Genomic DNA, 16,720 nt, shown 5'->3' with positions numbered 1-16,720 from the left:
CCTAAGCAAAACGGGGTTTTAAAGTTCTATCACGGGGGCTGACAAAGGAATGATCTGCCTCTCCTCTGCCAGCTGGCTTGCTTTCCATGTGGGTCATAGAGGAAGGGGGGAATTTGACAAAATGACAAAAACAATGGACAACTTTGGTAAAATGGAGTATGACAGAATTACATAAAATATTAAGTTTAATAATAACAACAACAACAACAACAACAACAACAACAATAATAATAATAATAATAATAATAATTTATTATTTATACCCCACCCATCTGGCTGGGTTTACCCAGCCACTCTGGGCAGCTCCCAATCGAATATTAAAAACAATACAGTGTCAGACATTAAAAACTTCCCTAAATAGGGCCACCTTCAGTTGTCCTTTAAAAGTAAATAGTTGTACCTAAACTCCCGATCACCTTGGGTGACCCGGTGACTTGCTAAATACATGGCACCTTTGTAACCTGCAGACTCCCAATTAGCCAACTAGACCAATTTATGCACGAGTTGTTGCAAGACAGTAACGTGAGTCATCTTCACAGTAGCCGGGAAGGGAAGCCGCAGGTTCAAACCTCGCATTCCTCTTCCGCATTCTCCTCATTGTCAACACACCAAGCGTGGGTGTTGCTCCACAGAGATCCACACCCAGAAACAGGTCCCTGCTCCCTAGGAGCTGACAATCTAAAGCAGGCAATGGGGCGGCAGTGGGGGAGACATGGGAAAGGGGGGAGAGATTTAAAAGGGCACTGAAGTGACCCAATGCAGCTTTATGAACTGCATAAATTTAGTAATCTGGGGGTGTCAGGTTATCTTGCAGACTGGGAATGGGTTCAGCAACAGGAAACCGAGGGCTGGGCTAAATATTATTTATTTTTTATTATTGTTATTCATTCATTCATTCATTTATTAGCCACCCTCCACCCTAAGGTCTCAGGGTGGGTTACAATATGAAAAACAATGTAAAACAACTTGCAAGTGTGAAAATAAGGTGGGTGTAAAAAAAAACAGAGACGTATGTAGCCTTGTTAACCATGAAAATCCTTTAATAAAAACATTTTTTTTAAAAAATACACCTGGGATCTTAAGGTGAAGGGCAGCTAGAGGAGGAGGAGGAGGAGGAGGAAGAGGAGGAAGAGGAAGAGGAAGAGGAGGCAGCCAACACAGTTGCACCAGGATTGGCCTCAGGCGCTCAGATTGCCTTGCCTCAATCAGCAATCTGGCTGCTGAATTCCATGCAGGGATGTCTGTGTTGTGTACGGATGAGACGCAGAAGGATGTGTAGAAAACCAAGCCCTGGAGAATTTTATCACCTTGCAGAGCCTTACAGCTCTGTGAATCAAGGGATCTGTCTAAGCGTCAGGCACCCAGGAGGCAACGTTCCCTGCCCAGAGGCAGCGAGCCAACTGGGAAGGTGGCAATGTGCCAGAGGGCAAAAGCTCGCAGCTGGGAATGAAGGAAGACTCGAGACCTCCGTCCAATTCTCCCTGCACCAGTGGCAGCTAATCTATCCCCTCCACAGTGGGGCAGAGCCCCAATGTTTGCACCAGTGTTAGAAGTTAGCCTGGCACCAGGTGCATTTTGCAACTGGCGTGGGTCAAATTGTGATCATGTGGAGATCTCTGGATGCCAGATTGGCAGCTGACATCCCCATATCCTTCCAGCTTTCTTAAGCAGGTGAGCCAAAGACCTTATTTATTGCATTAATCTCCCACCTTTTTCTCCAAGGAGTACATGGTTCTTCCCCCTCCTCAGTTAATCCCCTACAACAACCTTGCAAGGCTGTGACTGACTCCAAGGTCACACCGTGAGATTCCTGAGTGGGGATTTGAACCCTGATCTCCCAGGTCCGGGTCCAACACTCTCACCACTAAACCACACTGCCTTCCTTCTACTATGGGGCAGCTCTATAAATGAAGTAGGTAAATACCGTGTTTTTTTTGCCCCATAGGGCGCACCGGCCCATAGGACGCACCTAGTTTTTTGGGGGGGAATAAAGGGGGGAATTTATTTCCCCCCCAGGCGTGGGGCTGGGGTGGGTTATGCCCGAGCTTCCCCCGACCCCAGCCTCCAGAACAGGCTGCTATCCGCAAGCCTAGGGAGCCCGGCGGGAAGTTGTGCCGGTCTCCCCAGGCTTGCGGATATCTGTCCCCCGAGCTTGTGGGGCTGGCGGTGGGGAGAAGCGCCAGCCTCCAAACCAGGTCGGGGAACAGCGGGATGGCAGCACTCTGCCTCCCCGCTGTCCCCCGAGCTTGTGGGGCTGCCCGAGATCTGCACGAAGCCCGGGGTGCGCTGTGCAGTGCGCCCCAGGGTTCGGGCTGCAGGCTGCTATTCGCAAGCCTTGCGAGCCCGACGGGAACTCCCGCAGAGCTCCCAAGGCTTGCGGATAGCTTCCTGAAGCCTGGAGAGCGAGAGGGGTCGGTGCGCACCGACCCCTCTCGCTCTCCAGGCTTCAGCGAAAGCCTGCACTCGCCCTATAGGATGCACACACATTTCCCCTTCATTTTTGGAGGGGGGAAAGTGCATCCTATAGGGCGAAAAATATGGTAAATAAATATGGGGAAAGCCAAGTGTCACTTTAAGAAGAATCTGATATGTTTTCCTTGAAGCCTGAATTTGTTTTATTCTGGATTGTTTTGCTTGAAGTTTTAATATGTTGTAAACTGCTTTGGGATGTTTTCTTTAAAATATAAAGCAATACAGAAATGAAACAAATAAATAAATAATGCAAAAAAAACAACCACCTAGATGTTCAACCATGGTGAACATAACCTCAGTTTAAGGTGCAATTTGGCGATTAGCTTATCTATCTGAGTTTCTAACCCTGGTTTGCACCACCATTCTCCTTCCTGCCCCCCCCAACATCAACCCTTTAAGGTAGGCTTGTCTGAGAGTATGCAACTGGCCCAAGTTCTCCAATGCAAGCTGGATGCTGCCCACCTGGAGGTGCACTGATCCTGGCACAACCCTCTTGGCCCACCCGCACCCATGCTGCTGCCAGAACCAGGCCAGAACTGTCCTTTGGCTCAAGAACCATGCCCAGATCTTTGCGGATCCCAGCTAACAAGCCCTAGCAGCGTCAAACTGCTGTCCGTTTCACGCCGTATCAGAGCCTCCCGGCCTCTGGGGCTTCACACGGCTCTTTCTGGAACACTCCCGCCCTTCTCCACGGAACCATTTAAGCTCTAAAGCGTCAAGGCCTGACTTATTTAGATTTATAAACTCCACCGAGTTCCCTTAAGGCCTCAGAGCTGTAAAGCAAAAACAAGGTATTGATTCGAAAACAAGCCAATTGATTTTTAAATTGAGTACGTATATATCTGGCAACCGAGGGAACCGCGGGGCGGGCAGCAAGCGCGGGGGGGTGAATGTGCTGTAAAAGACCTGCAACAGGCACCCACGACAATGACACCATCACAATCTCCATCCACAGCTGCAATGGACTTCTCTAGCTGGGCGCTGCGACAATCTGGTTTTCCAGATTGACGAAATATTGCTGCTTTTCAGCCTTGGGGAATGTGCCTGCCACCACAAAAGAACCACCGTGAGGAAACCTTGTGGAAACCCTGTAATTTTTTTTTTTTGGGGGGGGGGGGATTGGTCAAGAGACTCGAGGTGAAACCACAAGTTATCTTTAATAAGCAGAATCAGGAGAGTTGGTTGGTTTTGGTTTTGGTTTTAAACGGCGATTTTACAGCTCTGCAAATTAATTTGCCAATTATGGAAACCCCATAATAAAAAGAAACAAAGGAAAACCCAAATGAACGGAAACGTGTTTTGCTCCTGGATTAAACCCTGTTATCAGCGGTGGTTTCCCCATAGGAGTCACTCACAAGTTATTACCTGCTATACAGCGACAATTTGTTTATCTAATTGCCATAGTTCAGTATAATAATACAGTTGTACATTGGTTCTCGAACATCTTGGTATTTGGATGTTTTGACTCCCGAACACCAAAAACTAGGAAGTAAGTGTTCCGGTTTTTTAATGCTTTTTGGAAGTCTGACGTGGCTTCCAATTGAGTGCAGGAAGCTCCTGCAGCCAATCGGAAGCCACGCCTTGGTTTTTGAATGGTTTCGGGAGTCAAACAGACTCCTGGAATGGATTAAGTTCAAGAACCAAGGTACGACTGTAATGATAAATATCCTTGTAAAAAAGATGACACCTAGACATTCTGTTGTGGCAACTGTAACCTAGGTTTAAGGTGCCATTAAGTGATTAAAAAAACAAAGATCATGGCCACTGGGCCCATCACCTCCTGGCAAATAGAAGGGGAAGAAATGGAGGCAGTGAGAGATTTTACTTTCTTGGGCTCCATGATCACTGCAGATGGTGACAGCAGCCACAAAATTAAAAGACGCCTGCTTCTTGGGAGAAAAGTGATGACAAACCTAGACAGCATCTTAAAAAGCAGAGACATCACCTTGCCGACAAAGGTCCGTATAGTTAAAGCTATGGTTTTCCCAGTAGTGATGTATGGAAGTGAGAGCTGGACCATAAAGAAGGCTGATCGCCGAAGAATTGATGCTTTTGAATTATGGTGCTGGAAGAGACTCTTGAGAGTCCCATGGACTGCAAGAAGATCAAACCTCTCCATTCTGAAGGAAATCAGCCCTGAGTGCTCACTGGAAAGACAGGTCCTGAAGCTGAGGCTCCAAGACTTTGGCCACCTCAGGAGAAGAGAAGACTCCCTGGAAAAGATCCTGATGTTGGGAAAGATGGAGGGTACAAGGAGAAGGGGACGACAGAGGACGAGATAGTGGGACAGTGTTCTCGAAGCTACCAGCATGAGTTTGACCAAACTGCGGGAGGCAGTGGAAGACAGAAGTGCCAGGCGTGCTCTGGTCCATGGGGTCACAAAGAGTCGGGCACGACTAAACGACTAAACAACAACAAAGTGATTAACATATACCGTATATCTGAGTTTATAGGGTCACGGGGCTGACCAGAAGAGCCAACCTGTTCAGGCACCACACATCACCTTTGACAAGTTTCCGGAGCAATTCTGTGCAGAAATACGTTGTGAACCTCCACACGTTGCCGGCTCAGCTGGCATTGGGCAAACATGCAGACCAGGAAGTGGTGGTGCCTTTCCCCTTGCAACCGCAGGCTGGGTGTTGTGTGTGTTTGTGGAGGGGGTTGTTACTCAGCTACCCTGCCCTGACAAACCGAGATTTCCAGAAAACCTCAGCAGCAGAGTGAAAGGAACCCAGTCAGTGCCAGGTAAAGAAATCAAGCCATTTCTTCCAGAGCTGTGTGGGGGAATTCCAAAGTGTCTCCACCCTGGGATTTTCACGCTTTCGATTTCTCTTTGGTTTGTTAGTTTTTTTAAAAAAGAAGAAGAAGAAGAAAGAGGACTTTCATAAGATCACAGTGTTATTTGAGAACTGAGGCAGCCCTGTCATAAGGCAACATGAGGAAGCTGCCAGAAGGGAGGAAAAGAGATTTGGGTCTCCTGTAACAGCAGCAAAGCAGACTATTTAGAGAGACCCCTCCATGTGTCTCACCTGACAGGGAAGTTCTGCTGAGCAAGACCCACTCATTTCAAAGGAGCTTGTGGAAGAGAACTTCCCAATTATTAGCGGGGGTGGGGGTGGGGGGACTAACTGGAATTTCCACTGCAAGAACCGAAACGCCTGGGACCGTTTCCCCATCCTAGACCACGTAAAAGTCTCTGCCGTGTCCCACAAAATCAGTAGCACAAAATAAAAGCCACCAGTCCGCCTTAAGTCTCCAAACGGTAATTAGTTTATCAGTGGAACAAATCTCTTTCTTCATGCCTCCTGATGCAAACAATGTGATGGAATCAACTGAGGTAGTTGAAAGGATTTGACCACTTCAGCCCACAGGTGGGAGGTGGGTTTTTTTTGCAAAGGCTCCCATTTTCCAAAAAAGAAAGGGAAAGAAAACGCCTGCAGGTAGAAATCTAGCATGGCAGGGAACAAGCTAGGCAAGAACACTTTTCCTTAACGTACTCTGAAGCGCCACATCCCACAGACCAGGCCTATCGCTGCTAGGATCATAAGGTAAAGGTAAAGGTACCCCTGTCCATATGGGCCAGTCGTGTCCGACTCTAGGGTTGCACGCTCATCTCGCTAAAGAGGCTGGGAGCCGGCGCTGTCCGAAGACACTTCCAGGTCACATGGCCAGCGTGACAAGCTGCATCTGGCGAGCCAGCACCAACGCAGCACACGGAAACGCCGTTTACCTTCCCACTATAAAGTGGTCCCTATTTATCTACTTGCACTTAAGAGTGCTTTCGAACTGCTAGGTGGGCAGGAGCTGGGACCGAACGACGGGGATTCGAACCGCCGACCATACGATCAGCAAGTCCTAGGCACTGAGGTTTTACCCACAGCGCCACCCGCGTCCCCCGCTAGGATCATAGGATGAGGATAAAATGGAGAGACAAGCAGAAAACTCTTGACTTCTCCATGGCCAGAATGTAGCCTATGCTGTGCAAAGAGTCACTCCTGTGGCTCCACCCCCTTTTGCCTCTAGCCACGCCCCTGACTGGCCTGCGGCCCCCACAAGTGTGAATGTGGCCCTTTGGATGAAAAGGGATTTCCCTGCTCCAGTTTTGAACATGACAAATGCCAGAGCTCAGCTATCCCTCCCTAGGTATCAACACCTCCCATTGTTTCCTAGATCTTTTATTTAAAGTAATATTTATTGCTTGAAGGCCATGCACATGAAAATTGCCTTTGCTCTAATTAATCCTGAATCAAGGGCACCACTGGTGTCACAGGCCCTGGCTAAGGCAGCCTCCCTTCCAAGGAAAGGCTTTCCTCGCCCCCAAGCTGTATATTCTGTCCCACAACGGAGACTGGAGATAGTGCTACTTGCAACTCAAGGGAGGAAAAGGTTTCTGCAGGCAGATTTTGCAAGAGGGATGACCCTGATTGACCCCAGGCTGCTTCTGGGGGAAGTTAAAAGCGATCGAGAAAGGATGAGCAGAGAAAATGGATTTGAGCCTTGCGGAGCTCGTGGGCTGTAGACACAGCTTTAAACTGTCCCCAGCTGCCCTGAGCAAATCTGTGGAGGGTGTGCCCCCCCACGCCCCGCCAACCACGCGGACCTGGCAAAGCGAGCTGCCCAATTTGTTCCTCGCTAGGGAGAGGAAATTCACAGCTCGGACTCTGCCCTCTGCTCAGAGCTGGCTCTCGCTGCAAACAGAGAGGATCCCAGGATAATGAGCGGATCCTGAGTCATAAGGAAGATCAGGACAGCTCTGAAAGAACCCTGTGTCCGGTTTTCCCCCACGGGGTTCAGATCTAAATATTTGAGAATGTTTGCAAGGGAACGCAGGGTGTAACTGCACTGCATCCCTGGCCTTTGTTAAGGCTGGCATATACTATCAGGCTGCACAGATCCCGGATTAATTTCTACAGTATCCTATTACTATTAGTTTCTCCTTGATTAAGGCTGCGGTCCCATAGACACTTGCCCAAAGTATATTCCCACCAAATTCAATGGAACTGCAGTCTTTTATATATACATAAAAAGGACAGTCTGAGCCTGTTAGAACATGCAGGAAACTGGGGTGGGGGGGGGGAATACATTATTCAAAATGAACAACTTTTTGCAGACTTGTATAAGGGATATAGGAAGTGGTGCAGGAAATTGAGCTTTTCTTGGAACAGAATCCGTTTTACCTTCACCACAATTAACACACACACACACACACACACACACACACACAAAAATTGTTATCTTCAGGCTCTTTCCCTTGCATTCTGTTTGTTTTGCTTTCTGATCCTGCACCGGACTCCCTCAAACAGCAGTTGTTGTTGTTTTTAAATAAACAATAAGCTTAATTAGAATAATAATTAACATAATGTTGCTGTAAGGTTTAAAACTCAGCTGAGTACAAAAATTTGGCAAGAGAATCTTTCTACTTCAATAGGGTGGGGTGGGGAACGGGGGGGGGGGGAGAGAACTGTGGAAGACACTGAAATCACAACTGGTTGCCACAGCTGACTTTTTCATATGGACTAGAAACTTGATTTGCTTAGGAAAGCCGATGCTCCAGATTCTGTGCCCAATCCCAAACTGAAGACTGCATGCGCACATGGTGGGACGACAGAACTGTAGAGCATATCGGAGACTGCAGTAACCGCGTGTTGAAAAAGCAGAATTGAAGCGTTTCAATGAGCGATGAAGAGGAGGAAGCCAGATCTCAATGCCAGAGTACTTCTAAACCAAATGCAATGAAGAGCAAAACTACCAAGCCCAATCTGTGGGAACTGAAAGGCTTCGAGTCCAAAGTTTTGCCCCACCAATTACCCACAACTTCAAATCCCTAGTCTGCCCCACCCAAATCAGACAGGTCACGAGTCAAAATCTTAGAAACTGATGAATTGGAAGGTACCCCAAGGGTCATCTAGTCCAACTCGCTGCAATACAGGAAACTTTTGCCCCTTGAACCCATGACCCTGCGATTAAGAGTCTCATACCCTACTGACTAAGCCTAAGTGGGTATTTACAAAGAAGACTGTTCAGATTACTCAGGCAAGCCAAATGAGGGCAGTCTGCCTCCAGGACAAAGAACCTGCATTTCAAACAATGGAGCAGCTTAGGAACAGACTTATATTTCAAATGAATTCAAAACCATGTGCCTTGTTTTGAATCCTACACTAGCACTTCTTCAGAGGAGAGCTGGAGCATCTGCTCTGCGTGCAGAAGGTCCCAATCCACAGTATCTCAGATAGGGCTGGGAGAGACACTTGCCTGAACCCCCAGAGAGACGCTGCCAGTCAGAGTGGACAATACTGAGGTAGGTGGACCAAGTCTGACACAGTATAAGGCAGCTTCCACTAGGGAAAGGCTGAAGACTGAACACAGGTGATCGCTTAGTGAAGGAAGAAAAAACATGATCCAACGTCTTCCTTTCTCCTTCCTAAGAGATGCTTCCATTTCTTGCAGGCCTGCCTGATTGCTTTCTCATGGGCGGCCATTTGTCGTAAAAAAATAAATGTGAGCTGAGTAAAGCAGATACTCCATCTGTAGCCATCTCGGACGGGCACACGGCAAGAGACTCCGAAATACTGCCTGCCCCTCCAAAGAGAGAGAGAGACCAGCAATGCTTCAATCATTTGTCTCTCACTTAACAGAAATAAATCTGAAATCTTTTGAAACATGCAAACAACATCAAACCAATTTAAGTGCTAACTGTTGGTGACGGTTGCTGGGTCTAGATTTAGAGTCCCGTCAGACACACAGATGTGCAGACTTCATGCTTTGGCGCAAATGTTTTGAACTCTTGAAAACACACACAAACATTTTAACAAGAGCCATTTCGATCTAGCCCCGCTGCAATGCTTCCGTTGCTCTGAGTGTGCAAAGAACTCGACACATAATCGAAAATGTATTTTGAAACACACACATATCCTCACTGCCACCATTTTGGCAACTTTGTGCCTCCCAATTTAGAGGACTCCCCAAGGCCATGAAAGCCTCAGTCAAATCGAACCAGAAAGTCTTTTGAAGAAGCCACAAGACTTGTGCTGCAGCTGCCAACAGATTAACACGCCTACCCTCTGGAAATTGTTTCTGCAATTCGGTGCTCGGGTTTGGAGGGAGAAATCTTCCACATTCTCCAGGTGGCGGGATGTATGTTGGTCAGGTCTATGCCAGACACTCTCTCTACAAGTGCCCCCCACCCCCTGTTTGATTTCCAGAGTTGGGCTCTTGAAGCTGGATTACTTTTGGGGCGCTACTGCACCCCTAGAGTTGAAAGGGTAATCCAGTCCAACTGCATGCAATGCAGGAATGCACCAGTAATGACAGATGCGGACCCTGAGGGTGGGGCAGGGTCTGTTCTGGGGCTGTCAACAGGATCCTAGCCATGCTGATCTCAAACACTGGACCTGCTTGAGAGAGATCTATGGAGGCCAGATCCACCAATGGGAATTAGCCGTGCTGGCTAAATGGAACCTCCACATATAGAGGCAATGTACGGTATCTCTCAATAAGGGACGCGGGTGGCGCTGTCGTCTAAACCACAGAGCCTAGGACCTGCTGATCAGAAGTTTGGTGGTTCGAATCCCCGCGACGGGGTGAGCTCCCGTTGCTCGGTCCCTGCTCCTGCCAACCTAGCAGTTCGAAAGCACATCAAAGCAAGTAGATAAATAGGTACCGCTCCGGCAGGAAGGTAAACGGCATTTCCGTGCGCTGCTCTGTTTCGCCAGAAGTGGCTTAGTCATGCTGGCCACATAACCCGGAAGCTGTCTGCAGACAAATGCCGGCTCCCTCGGCCTATAGAGCGAGATGAGCACCGCAACCCCAGAGTCAGTCACGACTGTACCTAATGGTCAGGGGTCCCTTTACCCTTTATCTCTCAATAGCTGCTGCATGGGGAAACTCAGCAAGGAAGGGCTGTTGCTGTGGTCTTCCCAAAACATCTGGCTGGCCACTGGAGACGCAAGATGCTGGACTGAACAGATTTTTGTGTGCCTACGATACGGTGCCTTAATCCAGTTGTGGTTCCAGCCCAGAACTTACAAACCACATCACCTCTCGCACGGCCACCCTGCACACTTAATTAACACCACGTTGCAGCCTGAGTGCTCCATTACAGCTGCAGAAAGGTATTAATCAAGACGCAAGGGGATATAACGACTGGAGTGACCCCGGCTGGCCCAAAGCCCAAGAAGAGCGAAGGCTTATTATGGCCAGCACTTACAGGCTCGCTTCCTTCATTTTCCCAGCTGCCACAACCATTTCTGAGAGAAAGCACTTTGCGATCGAACATCAGGTGTGTGTTGGGGCTGGGGGGGGGAGCAGGGACGTTTGCTTCCGCTCAAGCGGACTGAAGAAGCAGGTCCCAGCAAGAGGGGATCATAGAATTGTCGAGTTGGAAGGGATCCCAAAGGACATCTAGTCCAACCCCCTGCAATGCTGGAAAAATAGGTAATAATCATCATCATAAATTTTATTAATACCCCGCCCTCCCCAGCCAAGACCGGGCTGAGGGCAGCTAACATCCGATATAAAACAATTGATCAAAATACAACTTAAAAAACAAGATTAAAATACAACATTAAAACATTAAAATGCAGCCTCCTTTCAGTGGAAACTCAAATCAAAAACTTTTTTGGGGATAAAAACGTCAAGTCTTCACCAAGGCCAACTATCCAGACTGGTCCTATGTGGGCCAGAAAAAAGCCAGGGAAGTCCCCAAATAGGAGTTCCATCACAGAAGGAAAAAGGAAAAAAGAGGGGAAGGGAATCAAATTGGCTCCAAGCCAAAGGCCAGGCGGAACAACTCTGTCTTAAAGGCCCTGCGGAAAGAAATCAGATCCTGCAGGGCCCTGGTCTCATGAAACAGAGCGTTCCACCAGGCCGGAGCCAGTGTTGAAAAGGCCCTGGCTCTGGTTGAGGCTAATCTGACTTCCTTAGGGCCCGGGACCTCTAAGGTGTTGCTATTTATGGACCTTAAGGTCCTCTGTGGAGCATACCGGGAGAGGCGGTCCCGTAGGTACGAGGGTCTGCTGCCTTGTGCGATATCTTTGGAAGAAGAAAAGGCTAGGGAGTAAATCAGAGCTATCCAAACTGCAGGTCGTGCCATGTTACTGTGTCGGTTGCAGTGTGTGGTTGTGTCGTGTGAACACTCCCCAAGTTCCTCCCGGTGCTGGAAAGGAGTTAGTATACCTTCCAGTTTGCTAGTAAAACTGAATTACTATGTCGTGCGAAAGAAGAATGGCAGAAAAAATTAATGGATTATGCAGAATTGGACAAAATGACAGGAAGGATTCGAAACCTGCGGGACCAGAGATTCACAGAAGATTGGAAGAAGTATATGAACTATTTGAAGAGCAATTGTAATCAACAAATTACGCTAGTAGGACTGCAAGAAGTTTTGTAAGGAGAAATATATGAAACGTTACAAAGTAGAAAAAGAACAGAGATAACAGTTATGAGATTTAAATGTAATGGGGAAAGTAAGAAATGTATACTAAGAGATTAGACTGGAAAATTTCCAGATGAGATTGAGGGAAGTCAAAAAATTGTATAAGATGTAAAAGCATGTTTAATTACTGTTGAAAAATGATATGTTAAAACACACACACACACATATACCGTATATGAATTATTGTGTCTTGAACTGACGCATGTCTAAAAAGTGTGTCACCGACATGAAAAGCTTGGAAAACTCTGGAGTAAACCATACACAAATCTGGAGTGCAGTCCCTAAGATGGTTGTAGGGCTCCTTGGACGCCTCCCTCCGGCAACTCCTGCAGCCAAGATGGTGTCAAACGTCTTGCTCTGCTTTCTTTTGGACCCCATCAGGGAGGCCGAGAGGGGGGTCTTGTCCTCTGGGCAGCCCAGGACCTCCAGACACATAGCTCAAGTTTGCACCACAGAGAGGTAACTTCAATGCTGCTAACGCAGCAGTTTGACTTTGCCCCCGGACGCACACTCCATTGTCTCTCAAGACAGACGGATGCCAACGACAGGCTGCCTACTCTCTCCTAAGTCCAATTCAAGCTGCTGGGTAAAGGCCCAAAGCCCATCCCTCCCCAACCTGGTGCCCTCCAGATGTTTTGGGACTACAACATCTCCATCAATCCCAGCCTGGTTCCTTGCAGGCGCTTCAAATTCGCAGTAGGCAGGTAGGCCAATGAGTAGTATTTCTAGCCCAGAACAGAGGTGGGCATTTGGAAAGGGGTTAGGTAGCCATTACTGCAATAACGTGAGTGGGGCAAGTTTATAAGAGGCGGCAGCCTTGGACTGTATGGAGACCAAAGCAGAGGTGCTGTGGTTGTTTGTAAGGGTTTTGGAAGAGGAAGGTAGAAGTTAACTGCTAAGAGCGTGAGATTATTAACAGAAGAGGGGTCTTTGTGGGGCATAGACCACTAGTGCAGATAGTATGAGGGTCAAATGTGGTGATCAGGAACCCTGGAGTGACACTGTATTCCAGGCACCAGATCAGAAAAAATGCTCTAGGGAGTAAGGCTAGAGGATGCAGCTGAACTCAAGGTCCCTGCAAGGCAGGCTTTAAAGAGTGGATATGGGTCTTATACAAGGGTCAGCAACCCTTTTCAGCCGTGGGCCAGTCCACCGTCCCTCAGACCATGTGGTGGGCTGGACTATATTTTGGAGAAAAAAATAAACAAATTCCTATGCCCCACAAATAACCCAGAGATGCATTTTAAATAAAAGGACACATTCTACTCATGTAATTCCCGGACGCTGATTCCCGGACCATCTGCGGGCCAGATTGAGAAGGTGATTGGGCCGGATCTGGCCCCCGGGCCTTAGGTTGCCTACCCCTGGTCTTGTAGGACAGTATTTCTCAGAGGGTGTGGCAGGAGAGGGTGGCAAGAGCGGTGGGAAGATTCAAGGGCCATCAAATAAACATTTAAACATTTCCACCCTGGAAGAGTGGCAGATGCAACTGATGGACTATATGGAACTGGCCGAGATGACTGGCAGAATCCGAGACCTGGGAGAAGAGAGGGTTGAAGAAGACTGGAAGAAATTTAAGATTTATCTAAAAAAACATTGCAATTTGGTTGAATGTTAAGAAAGGATGCTAGATTATAAATAATTGTGCACCACTAAATTAGACGGAACCAAGATGATAAGTAAGTTGAGGATAAATTATAAACCTATTGGAGAATTAATAGACTATAGTTAAATGAATGTGACAAAAGATTGTAAACAAGATGATAAATTGCGGGCAAGAATTGACAACGATGCAAGTGGGAGCGGGAGGTGTGAGGGAGTCCTAAGAAGTTAAGAAAGTATGTTATGATATATGTTATATTGTTTTTTATTTCTGCATTTATGTTTAAAAACCTTAATAAATATATATTAAAAAATAAAATAAACATTTCAGTGTGGCGTTGTATACTATAGTATGACAATATCTTTTTTATTTGCCAAATATGGGTAGATATCTTTCCAGAAGGAGAGCAAGAGAATCAAGTGATTGGGAGGAAAACCAGACAAGAGAAAGGCTTCTTTGTGTTGATGGGATGGGGAGAGTTGCCCGCAAAAGCAAGCTCATGCCTCTCACTGAGTTTGTATGCATCCTTAAGGTACATAAGTTTACAATTATATTTTGGAAATGATTTATGCTCTTACGTAGCTGCATTGTTTTATACCTTCTGGATGTCCTGTGATCATAAGTTAAAGGACCTCTGGACAGTTAAGTCCAGTCAAAGGCGACTATGGAGTGCAGAGCTCATCTCACTTTCAGGCCAAAGGAGCCGGCGTTTGTCCACAGACAGCTTTCCAGGTCATGTGGCCAGCATAACGAAACCACTTCTGGCGCAAGGGAACACCGTGACAAGAGCCAGAGCGCATGGAAATGCCGTTTACCTTCCCTGCCACAGCGGTACCTATTTATCTACTTGCACTCGCATGCTTTCAAACTGCTAAGTTGGCAGAAGAGAGCAACGGGAGCCACTCCATTGCAGGGATTCGAACCGCCGACTTTCCAATCAGCAAGCCCAAAAGGCTCTGTGGTATGGACCACAGTGCCACCCGCGTCCCTTACTTTACCTGCGATCATATTATAAATAGTTGTGTTCTACGTTTACACTGCCACAAGTTGTTGCTTCGGCCCAGTATACCTGAAGGAGCGTCTCCACCCCCATCATTCACTGGGGTCCAGCTCCGAGGGCCTTCTGGCAGTTACCTCCCTGCGAGAAGTGAGGTTACAGGGAACCAGGCAGAGGGCCTTCTCGGTGGTGGCGCCTGCCCTGTGGAACACCTTCCCATCAAATGTCAAGGAAATAAACAACTATCTGACTTTTAGAAGACGTCTGAAGGCAGCCCTGTTTAGGGAAGTTTTTTATGTCCTATGTTTTATCACTTTTTTATTATTATTATTATCATTAATTCTGTTGGGAGCCGCCCAGAGTGTCTGGGGAAACCCAGTCAGATAATAATGCAATGTGTTCCTTATCAATGAAAAATTCAGGGTGGCACAAGGAAGTATTTATCGAGAAAGTGTGGTCCAGAGAAAAAAGTTTGAGAACCACTTCCTTAGGGAAGCTGGCATTTGGTAGGGTAAGTTGCCAGGCTAGTTAAAAGGCCCCATAGTAGGGCACTGATGTGTTGGGTCAGTGTAGGAGTTAGGACCTTATGAGGACTTATAAGACTTGGTTAATTATAAGGTGCTGTTGGGCAGGGTGCCCTGAAGCCAAGAGGAAGTCAGCAGACAGTCACTAGGATTTAATTCTCACTGCAGGAGTCAGCTCTGATCTGTTCCACTCCAGACAGCAGAGCTGTTGGCAGCGAAGCAACATGACCAAAAGCAGCTCCATTCATAAACGATAACCCCTGCCCATAGAAACCTAGGATGACAGGGAGAAGGGTTCTAGCCGGCATTGCTCCCTGAGATGCTAGCTTTTTATGAACAGGGGGCGTATTTTGATATGTTTGGATAACACGCTATGAGGGACATCTATAGAAGCCCTCACCTGGACACAGGGTTATTGCCTCAGGGAGAACCTGGCTTAAACAGGAAGGACAACAAGTTCAGGGGAAGAGGCAGCAACCTCCGCACAGACTGAGCTTTAAAACAGATGTGAAACAATATTTGTCACGTTTATGTAGCCTTCATCTCAAAGTCATCTTCTCACTAGCAGCAGGGAATCCTGTGGCCTAGGATATTACTGGACTCCCATCACTGGAGATGCCTGACTCACCTAACGCCTACAGCTGCAACGATGAGGCTTGAACCAAAGGGCTGCTCCCTCCCCTGGTTCTCCAGCTCTGAGAGCCAGGTTTCCTGAGCATAGGCAAAGTGCGTGCGCTTCCCCGCCGCCTCCAAACTGAGCTTTTCGGGTCAGGCGGCTTCTTAAGACGCGATACGGTCTCCGCCACGCGCGCTGAACTCGGTTTTCGAACTAAATAATAAAAGTAACAATGCTAATAACAATCCTATGCCAGATTCCTCCAGCCGCGCAGGGAAAGCCCCACTCACCGAGGCGCAGGAAAAGCACCACGCTGAACATGGAGAGCAGCGTGGGCACGACGACGCCCAGGAAGGTGGGCAGCTTGCGCGCCCCGGCGGCCCTGGCCGCGGACGGCTCCGCTTCCACCGAGACGCTGCTGCACAGCCGGTAATTCAACAGCGGGCTCCGCTCCGACGGCCCGCCGGAGCCTCTCGCGGGCCGGGGCATGGTCGCGGCTCGCTCCGACGGCGCAGTGGCGCGCGGGACCCGACGGGACGGGACTACGGCGGCCAGCCCCGCCGCCGGCACCTCCAGGGCGCAAACCGGCCCGCCCCGACGCGCCGCCCCCGGCGCCGCCCCGATCCCCGCCTCCTGCCTTGACGGGCCGGAGCGAGCTCGGGCTGGGCTGCTTCTGCTGGGGAAGACAGGAGGGGAGCGGGGAGCGGCTTACTCGGGAGTAAAGGGTCTCCCACGGAAGCGGAGCTGCTTGCCTAGCGCGGAGGAGGCAGAGGGAAGCCGCCGCCCGAGCCACCTCCACGTGCACGCACGCACACATGTCTACTCGGGAGTAAGGGGTTCCGCGAGAGCCGGAGGCTTTCTGCTCTGGATCGAGTTCAACAACCCCCCGCGCTCAGTTTTGGATGGGTCGACTTACTCGCGTGCAAAAGCGCATGATGCTCCGTGCACAGTCCGCGCTTAAGGGCAAAGTCCTAACGGCAGCCCGAGCCTGTGCGTGTTTACTGGGAAGGAAATTCCACAAATTAGGCACGTGTGCCTGCGTGCGTGTGTGTTACTTCCGAGTAAACCTGCACTG

General features: G+C 48.5%; 1 protein-coding gene across 1 annotated transcript in view; it reads right to left on the bottom strand.

Annotated features, from left to right (window-relative positions):
- The window catches only part of LOC310844780 (solute carrier family 12 member 9-like), a 95,738-nt gene extending 79,495 nt beyond the window's left edge, over positions 1-16,243 (bottom strand). Inside the window, exon 1 of the mRNA XM_083739341.1 lies at positions 15,936-16,243. Within this exon, the coding sequence (XP_083595467.1) occupies positions 15,936-16,134 (199 nt within the window). The 5' untranslated portion in view covers positions 16,135-16,243. The remainder of the gene's footprint in view (positions 1-15,935) is intronic.
- Positions 16,244-16,720: the final 477 nt, after the last annotated feature.

This window comes from Podarcis gaigeae (assembly GCF_964106915.1).
Source record: "Podarcis gaigeae genome assembly, chromosome: 5".
Classification (NCBI taxonomy): Eukaryota; Metazoa; Chordata; class Lepidosauria; order Squamata; family Lacertidae; genus Podarcis; species Podarcis gaigeae.
This window is presented reverse-complemented; position numbering and strand designations above follow the sequence as displayed.